This window comes from Oncorhynchus mykiss, chromosome 14, assembly GCF_013265735.2.
Source record: "Oncorhynchus mykiss isolate Arlee chromosome 14, USDA_OmykA_1.1, whole genome shotgun sequence".
Taxonomy (NCBI): domain Eukaryota; kingdom Metazoa; phylum Chordata; class Actinopteri; order Salmoniformes; family Salmonidae; genus Oncorhynchus; species Oncorhynchus mykiss.
The window spans coordinates 34,585,458-34,600,382 of record NC_048578.1 but is presented as its reverse complement, the minus strand read 5'-3'; the positions used below and the strand labels follow the sequence as shown (position 1 = coordinate 34,600,382).

At 46.1% G+C, this 14,925-nt stretch overlaps 1 protein-coding gene across 3 annotated transcripts in view; it reads left to right on the top strand.

Annotated features, from left to right (window-relative positions):
• The window catches only part of LOC110487787 (sideroflexin-1-like), a 32,266-nt gene extending 18,549 nt beyond the window's left edge, over positions 1-13,717 (top strand). Inside the window, exons 6-11 of one of the 3 annotated variants that reach the window (XM_036943389.1) lie at positions 110-195; positions 1,792-1,919; positions 2,109-2,158; positions 6,234-6,280; positions 12,955-13,002; positions 13,092-13,717. In XM_036943389.1, the coding sequence (XP_036799284.1) occupies positions 110-195; positions 1,792-1,919; positions 2,109-2,158; positions 6,234-6,280; positions 12,955-13,002; positions 13,092-13,188 (456 nt within the window). In that variant the 3' untranslated portion in view covers positions 13,189-13,717. Of the gene's footprint in view, positions 1-109; positions 196-1,791; positions 1,920-2,108; positions 2,159-6,230; positions 6,281-12,954; positions 13,003-13,091 lie in introns of all 3 variants that reach the window. The other 2 variants (XM_036943388.1, XM_036943391.1) reach the window with 2 other exon arrangements.
• The last annotated feature ends 1,208 nt before the right edge of the window (positions 13,718-14,925 follow it).

Sequence of the window (14,925 nt, the reverse complement as noted above, 5' to 3'; positions counted from 1 at the left end):
GCTTTCAGCTTTGGAACAATAAGCCTTAGCTAATAATTCTCTTAGACAGGGATGAAATTGATCTATACAGTCTATCTGTTTTACTCCAACCTTTGTTGTTGTTGTCCAGCACATATCTCCCCTCGTAGGGAGGTTAGTTCCCTTCGCTGCTGTTGCTGCTGCCAACTGCATCAACATCCCTCTCATGAGGCAACGGTAAGACCAACCAGTCTGTATCTCCTCCAGTTTGAAGATTTAGTTCTGCAAATATGCACTCAGCATTTTAAATGTTTTTTTTATATATTCTAAATTCTTTCTAAAATGTAGTGTTAAACGTTAGGTTTTATTTATTCGCACCAAAGAGTCAAATCAAAGTTTATTTGTCACGTGCGCCAAATACAACAGGTGTATGTAGACCTTACAGTGAAATGCTGGATACTATGAAATGCTAACCTATAGTGCAAAAAAGGTATTAGGTGAACAATAGGTAAGTAAAGAAATAAAACAACAGTAAAAAGACAGGCTATATACAGTAGAGAGGCTATACACAGTAGAGAGGCTATATACAGTAGAGAGGCTATATACAGTAGAGAGGCTATATACAGTAGAGAGGCTATATACAGTAGAGAGGCTATATACAGTAGAGGCTATATACAGTAGAGAGGCCATATACAGTAGAGAGGCCATATACAGTAGAGAGCCCATATACAGTAGAGAGCCCATATACAGTAGAGAGCCCATATACAGTAGAGAGGCCATATACAGTAGAGAGGCCATATACAGTAGAGAGGCCATATACAGTAGAGAGGCTATATACAGTAGAGAGGCTATATACGAGACTATATACAGTAGCGAGGCCATATTCAGTAGCGAGGCCATATACAGTAGCGAGGCTATATACAGTAGCGAGTCTACATACAGTAGCGAGGCTATATACAGTAGCGAGGCTATATACGAGGCTATATACAGTGGCGAGGCTATATACAGTAGAGAGGCTATATACAGTAGAGAGGCTATATACGACACTATATACAGTAGCGAGGCTATATGCAGTAGCGAGGCTATATACGAGGCTATATACAGTGGCGAGGCTATATACGAGGCTATATACAGTAGCGAGGCTATATACAGTAGAGAGGATATATACAGTAGAGGCTATATACGAGATTATATACAGTAGCGAGGCTATATACAGTAGAGGCTATATACGAGGCTATATACAGTAGAGAGGCTATATACAGTAGAGAGGCTATATACAGTAGAGAGGCTATATACAGTAGAGGCTATATACAGTAGAGAGGCTATATACAGTAGAGGCTATATACGAGGCTATATACAGTAGAGAGGCTATATACAGTAGAGAGGCTATATACAGTAGAGGCTATATACAGTAGAGGCTATATACAGTAGAGGCTATATACGAGGCTATATACAATAGCGAGACTACATACAGTAGCGAGGCTATATACGAGGCTATATACAGTAGAGAGGCTATATAGTTTGGTTCATCAGGCTGAATCCCAGTCTTTGCATGAAGTTATTGAGGGATGATGAGGTTTTGGCAATGTGAAGATAAGAATTCCAGGGTATGGTACCTCTGTAAATGTTTGAAATATTGATTAGGTGTCTCTACAATGCTCAATTTTGACCTTATTTTTGACCTTAAACCCACAGGTCACACACAACTTATTGACATTTACGTTATTCCTTCCACAACTTGGACAAGGTCTTTGAAAGAAAGTGTCTATATCATCGATGCCAGTTCCTATAATTAGATGCTTACTTTATTTTCCTTCTTCTTTTATGGTCCAGGGAACTGAAACACGGCATTCCGATAACAGACGAGAACGACAACCGGTTAGGAGAGTCAACCACCGCCGCTAAGCAGGCTATCTCCCAGGTGGTGGTGTCTAGAATCCTCATGGCCTCTCCTGGAATGGGTATGTATGACGTAATGGGCTTTAGGACCAATCTGGCAACCCATGCCATCTGTGACTCCAACATGGCAACTCAATAGGATAAACTGGAAAGGATAAAAGTTTGAAATCAACCATGTTGTCAGGTAAAATGTAATGTTTGTAAACATTTTATAAAATATGACGATTTTATTTCACTATTCTGTTTTTCAGCTATCCCTCCATTTTTAATGAACACCTTGGAAAAGAAAGCCTTCCTAAAGGTATTATTCACATTTATCACTTTATTTATTCAAGTATGATCACATGTATTATATATTCACTTACTTTCTCATATCTATGATGGCAGCCAGCCTTACTTTCTCATATCTATGATGGCAGCCAGCCTTACTTTCTCATATCTATGATGGCAGTCAGCCTTACTTTCTCATATCCATGATGGCAGCCAGCCTTACTTTCTCATATCTATGATGGCAGCCAGCCTTACTTTCTCATATCTATGATGGCAGTCAGCCTTACTTTCTCATATCTATGATGGCAGTCAGCGTTACTTTCTCATATCTATGATGGCAGTCAGCCTTACTTTCTCATATCTATGATGGCAGCCAGCCTTACTTTCTCATATCTATGATGGCAGTCAGCCTTACTTTCTCATATCTATGATGTATATTCACTTACTTTCTCATATCTACGATGGCAGTCAGCCTTACTTTCTCATATCTATGATGGCAGTCAGCCTTACTTTCTCATATCCATGATGGCAGCCAGCCTTACTTTCTCATATCTATGATGGCAGCCAGCCTTACTTTCTCATATCTATGATGGCAGTCAGCCTTACTTTCTCATATCTATGATGGCAGTCAGCGTTACTTTCTCATATCTATGATGGCAGTCAGCCTTACTTTCTCATATCTATGATGGCAGCCAGCCTTACTTTCTCATATCTATGATGGCAGTCAGCCTTACTTTCTCATATCTATGATGGCAGTCAGCGTTACTTTCTCATATCTATGATGGCAGTCAGCCTTACTTTCTCATATCTATGATGGCAGCCAGCCTTACTTTCTCATATCTATGATGGCAGTCAGCCTTACTTTCTCATATCCATGATGGCAGTCAGCCTTACTTTCTCATATCTATGATGTATATTCACTTACTTTCTCATATCTATGATGGCAGCCAGCCTTACTTTCTCATATCCATGATGGCAGTCAGCCTTACTTTCTCATATCCATGATGGCAGCCAGCCTTACTTTCTCATATCTACGATGGCAGTCAGCCTTACTTTCTCATATCTATGATGGCAGTCAGCCTTACTTTCTCATATCTATGATGGCAGCCAGCCTTACTTTCTCATATCCATGATGGCAGTCAGCCTTACTTTCTCATATCTATGATGGCAGCCAGCCTTACTTTCTCATATCCATGATGGCAGTCAGCCTTACTGTCTCATATCTATGATGTATATTCACTTACTTTCTCATATCTATGATGGCAGCCAGCCTTACTTTCTCATATCTATGATGGCAGCCAGCCTTACTTTCTCATATCTATGATGTATATTCACTTACTTTCTCATATCTATGATGGCAGTCAGCCTTACTTTCTCATATCTATGATGGCAGTCAGCCTTACTTTCTCATATCTATGATGGCAGCCAGCCTTACTTTCTCATATCTATGATGGCAGCCAGCCTTACTTTCTCATATCCATGATGGCAGTCAGCCTTACTTTCTCATATCTATGATGTATATTCACTTACTTTCTCATATCCATGATGGCAGTCAGCCTTACTTTCTCATATCCATGATGGCAGTCAGCCTTACTTTCTCATATCTACGATGGCAGTCAGCCTTACTTTCTCATATCTATGATGGCAGTCAGCCTTACTTTCTCATATCTATGATGGCAGTCAGCCTTACTTTCTCATATCTATGATGGCAGTCAGCCTTACTTTCTCATATCTACGATGGCAGTCAGCCTTACTTTCTCATATCTATGATGTATATTCACTTACTTTCTCATATCCATGATGGCAGCCAGCCTTACTTTCTCATATCCATGATGGCAGTCAGCCTTACTTTCTCATATCTATGATGGCAGTCAGCCTTTTTTTCTCATATCCATGATGGCAGCCAGCCTTACTTTCTCATATCCATGATGGCAGTCAGCCTTACTTTCTCATATCTATGATGGCAGCCAGCCTTACTTTCTCATATCTATGATGTATATTCACTTACTTTCTCATATCTATGATGGCAGTCAGCCTTACTTTCTCATATCTATGATGGCAGTCAGCCTTACTTTCTCATATCTATGATGGCAGCCAGCCTTACTTTCTCATATCTATGATGGCAGCCAGCCTTACTTTCTCATATCCATGATGGCAGTCAGCCTTACTTTCTCATATCTATGATGTATATTCACTTACTTTCTCATATCCATGATGGCAGTCAGCCTTACTTTCTCATATCCATGATGGCAGTCAGCCTTACTTTCTCATATCTACGATGGCAGTCAGCCTTACTTTCTCATATCTATGATGGCAGTCAGCCTTACTTTCTCATATCTATGATGGCAGTCAGCCTTACTTTCTCATATCTATGATGGCAGTCAGCCTTACTTTCTCATATCTACGATGGCAGTCAGCCTTACTTTCTCATATCTATGATGTATATTCACTTACTTTCTCATATCCATGATGGCAGCCAGCCTTACTTTCTCATATCCATGATGGCAGTCAGCCTTACTTTCTCATATCTATGATGGCAGTCAGCCTTTTTTTCTCATATCCATGATGGCAGCCAGCCTTACTTTCTCATATCCATGATGGCAGTCAGCCTTACTTTCTCATATCCATGATGGCAGTCAGCCTTACTTTCTCATATCTATGATGGCAGTCAGCCTTACTTTCTCATATCTATGATGGCAGTCAGCCTTACTTTCTCATATCCATGATGGCAGCCAGCCTTACTTTCTCATATCCATGATGGCAGTCAGCCTTACTTTATCACATCTATGATGGCAGTCAGCCTTACTTTCTCATATCCATGATGGCAGCCAGCCTTACTTTCTCATATCCATGATGGCAGTCAGCCTTACTTTCTCATATCTATGATGGCAGTCAGCCTTACTTTCTCATATCTATGATGGCAGTCAGCCTTACTTTCTCATATCCATGATGGCAGCCAGCCTTACTTTCTCATATCCATGATGGCAGCCAGCCTTACTTTCTCATATCTATGATGGCAGTCAGCCTTACTTTCTCATATCTATGATGGCAGTCAGCCTTACTTTCTCATATCTATGATGGCAATCAGCCTTACTTTCTCATATCCATGATGGCAGTCAGTCTTACTGTCTCATATCTATGATGTATATTCACTTACTTTCTCATATCCATGATGGCAGTCAGCCAATAGGACAGAGCAGAGGAAGCCATTTCAGTGGTTAGTGAGTGTGAGGAAATAGGACAGAGCAGAGGAAGCCATTTCAGTGGTTAGTGAGTGTGAGGAAATAGGACAGAGCAGAGGAAGCCATTTCAGTGGTTAGTGAGTGTGAGGAAATAGGACAGAGCAGAGGAAGCCATTTCAGTGGTTAGTGAGTGTGAGGAAATAGGACAGAGCAGAGGAAGCCATTTCAGTGGTTAGTGAGTGTGAGGAAATAGGACAGAGCAGAGGAAGCCATTTCAGTGGTTAGTGAGTGTGAGGAAATAGGACAGAGCAGAGGAAGCCATTTCAGTGGTTAGTGAGTGTGAGGAAATAGTACAGAGCAGAGGAAGCCATTTCAGTGGTTAGTGAGTGTGAGGAAATAGGACAGAGCAGAGGAAGCCATTTCAGTGGTTAGTGAGTGTGAGGAAATAGGACAGAGCAGAGGAAGCCATTTCAGTGGTTAGTGAGTGTGAGGAAATAGGACAGAGCAGAGGAAGCCATTTCAGTGGTTAGTGAGTGTGAGGAAATAGGACAGAGCAGAGGAAGCCATTTCAGTGGTTAGTGAGTGTGAGGAAATAGGACAGAGCAGAGGAAGCCATTTCAGTGGTTAGTGAGTGTGAGGAAATAGGACAGAGCAGAGGAAGCCATTTCAGTGGTTAGTGAGTGTGAGGAAATAGGACAGAGCAGAGGAAGCCATTTCAGTGGTTAGTGAGTGTGAGGAAATAGGACAGAGCAGAGGAAGCCATTTCAGTGGTTAGTGAGTGTGAGGAAATAGGACAGAGCAGAGGAAGCCATTTCAGTGGTTAGTGAGTGTGAGGAAATAGGACAGAGCAGAGGAAGCCATTTCAGAGTAGTGGAATGTATCCCTTCTTTTGTTTGTCTCATTGTTTTCTGGTCTTTTCAGAAGTTCCCATGGATGAGTGCACCTATTCAAGTGGTCTTGGTGGGATTCTGGTAAGTGGCCAGCAATGGACTGCTGATTAACCACCATTTGGACTGTGTAATGGGATGGGTGTAGCTGGTGCAGAGGAATCAGGCGCAGGACAGCAGAGATGAGTAACACAAGTAACTTTACTCAAATGTTCCAATAACATGTCGTAATACCGAGCCCACAATAACGGACCGAACATACATAAAACAATCACACACAAAAACCATGGGGAAAACAGAGGGTTAAATAATGAACATGTAATTGGGGAATTGAAACCAGGTGTGTAAAACACAGACAAAACAAATGGAAAATGAAAAGTGGATTGGCGATGGAGAGGGACCGACTTCGGCGGAAGTTGTGACAGTACCCCCCCCCCCCCCTTGAGCCGCCCGTCGACACCGACCTCGGGGACGACCCGGAGGACGAGGCGCAGGGCGATCCGGATGGAGACGGTGGAACTCCCGCAGCAACGAAGGGTCCTCCACCTGCACCCAGCATCTCTCCTCCGGACCGTACCCCTCCCACTCCACGAGGTACTGAAGGCCCCTCGCCCGATGCCTCGAGTCCAGTATGGCTCGAACAGCATACGCCGGGGCTCCCTCGATGTCCAGAGGGGGCGGAGGAACCTCCCGCACCTCAGACTCCTGGAGTGGACCAGCCACTACCTGCCTGAGGAGAGACAAATGGAAAGAGGGGTTAATACTGTAATCGGGGGGAGCTGTAACCTGTAGCAAACCTCGTTCAGTCTCCTCAGGACCTTGAATGTCCCCACAAACCGCGGGCCCAGTTCCCGGAAGGGCAGGCGGAGGGGCAGGTTTTGGGTCGAGAGCCAGACCCGGTCCCCCGGTGTGAACACCGTTCCATGAACGGCCTCCAGACCCTTGACATGAACTGGGGACCTCGATCAGACACTATATCCTCAGGCACCCCGTAGTGCCGGAAGACTTGAGTGAACAGGGCCTCCGCAATCTGTAGGGCCGTAGGGAGACCGGGCAATGGAAGGAGATGGCAGGACTTAGAGAACCGATCCACAACGACCAGGATCGTGGTGTTACCCTGTGAGGGAGGAAGATCCGCGAGGAAGTCCACCGATAGGTGCGACCACGGCCATTGTGGAACGGGTAAGGGCTGTAACTTCCCTTTGGGCAGGTGCCTAGGGGCCTTGCACTGGGCGCACACCGAGCAGGAGGAAACATAAACCCTCACGTCCTTAGCCAAGGTGGACCACCAGTACTTTCCACTAAGACAGTGCACTGTCCTACCGATGCCAGGATGACCAGAGGAGGGTGAAGTGTGGGCCCAATAGATCAAACGGTCGCGGACAGCAGACGGAACGTACAGACGCCCAGCTGGACACTGGAGGGGAGTGGGCTCTGTACGTAACGCCCGCTCGATGTCCGCGTCCAGCTCCCACACCACCGGTGCCACCAGGCAAGAGGCCGATCCATGGACCACTCCTCTGTGTCATACATCCAGGAAGGTGCGTCTGCTTTAGCATTCTGGAAACCCGGTCTGTAGGACAGGGTGAAAACAAAACGGGTAAAGAACATGGCCCACCTTGCCTGGCGAGGGTTCAGTCTCCTCTCTGCCCGGATGTACTCTAGATTGCGGTGGTCAGTCGAGATGAGAAAAGTGTTTTTAGCCCCCTCAAGCCAATGTCTCCACGCCTTCAGAGCCTTGACAACAGCCAACAGCTCCCGGTCCCCCACATCATAGTTTCGCTCCGCCGGGCTGAGCTTCTTCGAAAAGAAAACAGAGGGGCGGAGCTTTGGTGGCGTGCCTGGGCGCTGAGAGAACATGGCTCCTATCCCAGCCTCGGACGCGTCCACCTCCACTATGAACGCCAAAGAGGGATCCGGATGAGCCAGCACGGGCGCCGAGGTAAACAGAGCCCTCAGGTGACCAAAAGCCCTGTCCGCCTCTGCCGACCACTGCAGCCGCACCGGTCCCCCCTTCAGCAGTGAGGTAATGGGAGCCACTACCTGATCAAAGCCCCGGATAGACCTCCGGTAGTAATGGGCAAAGCCTAGAAACCGCTGCACATCCTTTATCGTGGTGGGAGTTGGCCAATTACTCACGGCTGAAATGCGGTCACTCTCCATCTCCACCCCTGAAGTGGAAAAGCGGTACCCTAGGAAGGAGACGGACTGTTGGAAGAACAGACTTTTCTCAGCCTTGACGTACAGGTCATGCTCCAACAGTCGACCAAGCACCCTGCGCACCAGGGACACATGCTGGGCGCGTGTTGTGGAGTATATCAGAATGTCGTCGATATACACCACTACACCCTGCCAGTGCAGGTCCCGGAAAATCTTGTCTACAAAGGCCTGGAAGACTGAAGGATCATTCATCAACCAGTATGGCATGACGAGGTACTCATAGTGCCCTAAGGTGGTACTAAATGCCGTCTTCCACTCGTCCCCCTCCCGGATACGCACCAGGTTGTAAGAGCTCCTCAGATCCAATTTTGTGAAGAAGCGCGCCCCGTGCATTGACTTTATCGCACTGGCTGTGAGAGGCAGCGGGTAGCTGTACCTCACAGTGATTTGGTAGATACCTCGATAGTCAATACACGGGTGCAGATACCCATCCTTCTTCTTCACAAAAAATAAACTTGAGGAGGCAGGTGAAGTGGATGGCCGAATGTACCCCTGCCCCTGGGATTCGGAGACATATGTCTCCATAGCCACTGTCTCCTCCTGTGACAGGGGATACACGTGACTCCTGGGAAGAGCTGCGTCTACTAGGAGATTTATTGCACAATCCCCCCGTCGGGGTGGTAATTGAGTCGCCCCCTTCTTACAGAAGGCGAGAGCCAAATCGGCATATTCAGAGGGGATGTGCATGGTGGAGCCCTGGTCTGTACTTTCCACCGTAGTCGCACCAACGGAAACCGCTACACACCTCTCCGAGCACTTTCGTGACGACCCCTTGAGAGACCTCTGTTGTTTCGAAATAGTGGGGTCATGACAGGCCAACCAGGGTATGCCCAGCACCATGGGAAACGCAGGAGAATCAATAAGGAAAATACTAATTCTCTCCTTGTGACCCTCCTGTGTAACCATGCCCAGTGGAGCGGTGGCCTCCCTAATTAGCCCTGACCTTAATGGTCGACTATCTAGGGCGTGCACAGGGAAGGGCATATCCACAGGAACAATGGGGATCCCTAAACTATGGGAAAATGCTCTGTCAATAAAATTCCCAGCTGCGCCTGAATCTGCGAGCGCCTTATGCTGGGAATGCGGGGAAAACATGTGAGCAACAGGAGGCTCTGAGTGAGCCTGGTGCCGACTCACCTGGGGTGACACGAGAGTGCCCTGCCTGCTGCCTCGACTCCCAGAGGAACCTCCCCAGCACCGACCAGCAGTGTGCCCTCTGCAGCCACAGATGGTACAGGGAACCGGCCCCTCCTCCAGTCGCCCTAAGCGCAGCACCTCCCAGCTCCATGGGCGTCGGAGCGGTGGTGCTGAGGGATGGAACTGACAGGCCCCGATCCGGGCGTCCGCGGGTAGCCAGCAGGTTATCCAGCCGGATTGACAGGTCCACCAGCTGGTCAAACGTGAGAGTCCCTGCAGGCCAACTCCCGACGGACATCCTCTCGCAGACTGCAACGGTAGTGATCGATCAGGGCCCTGTCGTTCCATCCCACGCTGGCGACCAGGGTCCGGAAATCCAAGGTGAACTCCTGGGCGCTCCTCGTCCCCTGCCTCAGGTGGAACAGACGTTCACCCGCCGCTATACCCTAAGGCGGGTGGTCAAAAACTGCGCGAAAGTAGCGGGTGAACTCTGTGTAATGGTCCAACACCCACAATAACGGACCGAACATACATAAAACAATTACGTCGTGACAGACTGTTGATAAACCACCATTTGGACTGCTGATAAACCACCATTTGGACTGCTGATAAACCACAATTTGGACTGTTGATAAACCACCATTTGGACTCCTGATAAACCACCATTTGGACTGCTGATAAACCACCATTTGGACTGTTGATAAACCACCATTTGGACTGTTGATAAACCACCATTTGGACTGCTGATAAACCACCATTTGGACTGTTGATAAACCACCATTTGGACTCCGGATAAACCACCATTTGGACTGTTGATAAACCACCATTTGGACTGTTGATAAACCACCATTTGGACTGTTGATAAACCACCATTTGGACTGTTGATAAACCACCATTTGGACTGTTGATAAACCACCATTTGGACTGTTGATAAACCACCATTTGGACTGTTGATAAACCACCATTTGGACTCCTGATTTTCAAACCTATTACAGTATATCAGTCAGGACATAAATGCAGTGAAGGACCCGTGACATATACTGTCAATGCTGTGAAGGACCAGTGACATATACTGTCAACGCTGTAAAGCACCCGTGACATATACTGTCAATGCTGTGAAGAACATGTGACATATACTGTCAATGCTGTGAAGGACCTGTGACATATACTGTCAATGCTGTGAAGGACCTGTGACATATACTGTCAATGCTGTGAAGAACCCGTGACATATACTGTCAACGCTGTGAAGAACCCGTGACATATACTGTCAACGCTGTGAAGAACCTGTGACATATACTGTCAACACTGTGAAGGACTTGTGACATACAAATCAAATTTTATTTGTCACATACACATGGTTAGCAGATGTTAATGCGAGTGTAGCGAAATGCTTGTGCTTCTAGTTCCGACAATGCAGTAATAACCAACGAGTAATCTAACCTAACAATTTCACAACAACTACCAACTACCTGCCACATACAAGTGTAAAGGGATGAAGAATATGTACATAAAAATAAATGAATGAGTGATGGTACAGAACGGCATAGGCAAGATGCAGTAGATGGTATCAAGTACAGTATATACATATAAGATGAGTAATGTAGGGTATGTAAACATATAAAAGTGGCATTGTTTAAAGTGGCTAGTGATACATGTATTACATAAAGATGGCACGATGCAGTAGATGGTATAGAGGACAGTATATACATATGAGATGAGTAATGTAGGGTATGTAAACATTATATTAAGTGGCATTATTTAAAGTGTCTCGTGATACATTTTTTTACATACATTTTTCCATTATTAAAGTGGTTGGAGTTAAGTCAGTATGTTGGCAGCAGCATGATTTTCTTTTTGTAATCCGTGATTGACTGTAGACCCTGCCACATACCTCTTGTGTCTGAGCCGTTGAATTTCAACTCTACTTTGTCTCTATACTGACGCTTAGCTTGTTTGATTGCCTTGCGGAGGGAATAGCTACACTGTTTGTATTCGGTCATGTTTCCGGTCACCTTGCACTGATTAAAAGCAGTGGTTCGCGCTTTCAGTTTCGCGCGAATGCTGCCATCAATACACGGTTTCTGGTTTGGGAATGTTTTAATAGTTGCTGTGGGTACGACATCGGCGATGCACTTGCTAGTGAACTCGCTCACCGAATCAGCGTATTCGTCAATGTTGTTGTTTGACACAATGCGGAACATATCCCAGTCCATGTGATCGAAGCAATCTTGAAGCGTAGCATCAGATTGGTCGGACCGGCGTTGAACAGACCTGAGCGCGGGTGCTTCCTGTTTTAGTCTCTGCCTATAGTCAGGGAGCAACAAAATGGAGTCGTGGTCAGCTTTTCCGAAAGGAGGGCAGGGGAGGCCTTATATGCGTCGTGGAAGTTAGAATAACAATGATCCAGGGTTTTGCCAGCCCTGGTAGCACAATCGATATGCTGATAGAATTTAGGGAGTCTTGTTTTCAGATTATCCTTGTTAAAATCCCCAGCTACAATAAATGCAGCCTCATGATATGTGGTTTCCAGTTTACATTGAGTCAAATGAAGTTCGTTCAGGGCCATCGATGTGTCTGCTTGGAGGGAATATATGCGGCTGTGATTATAATCGAAGAGAATTCCCTTGGTAGATAATGCGGTCAACATTTGATTTTGAGGAATTCTAAGTCAGGTGAACAGAAGTTCCTGCATGTTGTTATGATCACACCACGTCTCGTAAATCATAAGGCATACCCCCCGCCCCTCTTCTTACCAGAAAGATGCTTGTTTCTGTTGGCGCGATGCTTGAAGAAACCAGCTAGCTGTATCGACTCCGATAGCGTGTCTCGAGTGAGCCATGTTTCCGTGAAGCAAAGAACGTTACAGTCTCTTATGTCCCTCTGGAATGCTACCCTTGCTCGGATTTCATCAACCTTGTTGTCAAGAGACTGGACATTGGCGAGTAGTATACTGAGGAGTGGTCTGCGATGAGCCCGTCTACAGAGCCTGACCAGAAGACCGCTTCGTCTGCCCTTTTTACGGCGTCGTTGGTTTGGTTCGCGGGCTGGGATCCGATCCATTGTCCTGGGTGGTGGGCAAAACACAGGATCCGCTTCGGGAAAGTCGTATTCCTGGTCGTAATGATGGTGAGTTGACGTTGCTCTTATATCCAATAGTTCCTCCCGACTGGGGTACCAATGTAAGAAATAACACGTAAAAAAACAAAAAACTGCATAGTTTCCTAAGAACGTGAAGCGAGGCGGCCATCTCTGTCGGCGCCGGAAAATGTCATACAGTCGACGCTGTGAAGGACATGTGACGAGCATGTTTTAAACATGTTTTAAAACAACAAGCATTATAGCTATGTTATCTAATCTACAGTCTCTAGCTCTATATAATAGATGTGTTGCTTGTCTTTCAGCCTGGTGTTTGCCACTCCGCTATGCTGTGCACTGTTCCCCCAGAAGAGGTGAGTGAATCATCATTGCTAGCTGTGTTGATCAGCTGTGTTGATCAGTATCACAGCAATAATGTGTTCTCTCTCTCTCTCTCTTTTAGCTCTATGTCAGTAAGCCGATTGGAGCCAGAGCTTCAGGAGAAGATCCGTGCGAGCCACCCCGGCGTGGAGAGGATCTACTTCAACAAAGGACTATGAGTGTCCAGCTCCCCACCAACCCTCCTGGCACTGCCATACTACCCTCTCACCATCTGTACTGGTGGCAGACACCGCCAACCCTCCTGGCACTGTCATACTACCCTCTCACCATCTGTACTGGTGGCAGACACCACCAACCCTCCTGGCACTACCATACTACCCTCACACCATCTGTACTGGTGGCAGACACCACCAACCCTCCTGGCACTACCATACTACCCTCACACCATCTGTACTGGTGGCAGACACCACCAACCCTCCTGGCACTACCATACTACCCTCACACCATCTGTACTGGTGGCAGACACCAACCCCAACCCACTGCCAACCCTCTTCCTCATTCTGTGTGCCAAAGTTAAGTTTTGCTTCTCATCCTCAACTGCCCTCATTTTTCTCCTCCTCTCCACAGACAGAATCCCTTGTTTCCCTCCTCCCTTCACCCTCTCTCTGTCACCCTCTCTCTGTCACCCTCTCTCTGTCACCCTCTCTCTGTCACCCTCTCTCTGTCACCCTCTCTCTGTCACCCTCTCTCCGTCACCCTCTCTCCGTCACCCTCTCTCCGTCACCCTCTCTCCGTCACCCTCTCTCCGTCACCCTCTCTCCGTCACCCTCTCTCCGTCACCCTCTCTCCGTCACTCTCTCTTTGTGTTTGCTGCTATGTGTGATTTATTTTCAATTGCAGAAGAAATTGGTCTCGTTGTTATTCTGGCACTGTGATGATGGTGGTTTATAGTTGGGTCTGTGTACAGTGTGAGGAGGCTTGTGGTTGTTGTTTTTCTATTCCCATGCAGTTTTTTTTAATAGTTGGCTTTTCTGTCGATTGTATTTTTTCTGCCAAAACATTTTCATATTCAAAACAGTTGTTTGTGTTCAGTGGAGAACCAGGAAAAAATAACAGGGTCTGTATTCCTGTATTAGTAACATTAGCAGTAATCAGTATTAGTCAGTCTTAATCAAACTATGATGCCTACTCCAAAATGAAGTTACTTTATTTGCCAAATCTCAACAGCGGTTTGTGAGACCTCTCAACAATACACAACCTCTTGACGGTAATATGCTAGTGTCATTTCAGAGAATAACAATATGACACACAGTGCATTTTAATGAATACATATTTGCCAAATGAGTGTACTTTGCCGGTTGTGCGTCCCAAATGGCATCCTATTCTCATAGGGCTCTGGTCAAAAGTAGTGCACCATGTAGGGAATAGGGTGCAATTTTGGATGGTGTCTACATTGGTTCCATGACCAGGGTTTACTCCCCCTAACAGTGTGAGATATTTTAATGGTCTACAATAACCATTTATGTATATTACTGGTGCTTTTGATGCAATATCTTCATATAATTAATGTTTATTCCAGACTATCTATTCTGCTTCCCAAACCATGCATGAACAAACTACTCCTCATTAGTGTGATAATACGGCAGGTGTTTTTCAGACAGTCAACTAGTCTGTCTGTATCGTCACTTCAGGCACAGGAGGTTGGTGGCACTTTAATTGGGGAGGGACGGGCTCATGTTAATGACAGGAGCGGAATCAGTGGAATGGTGTCAAACACATGGTTTCCATGGTTTCCAGGTGTTTGATGCCATTCCATTTGCTCAGTACAGGCCGTTATTATGAGCCGTTCTCCCCTCAGCAGCCTACACTGCTTTCAGGGTGGCATCCGCTGCATCCGTGTTTCAAAACAATGACAAATCTTATGTTAAAAACAACTTCTGGTTTGATACAGTATC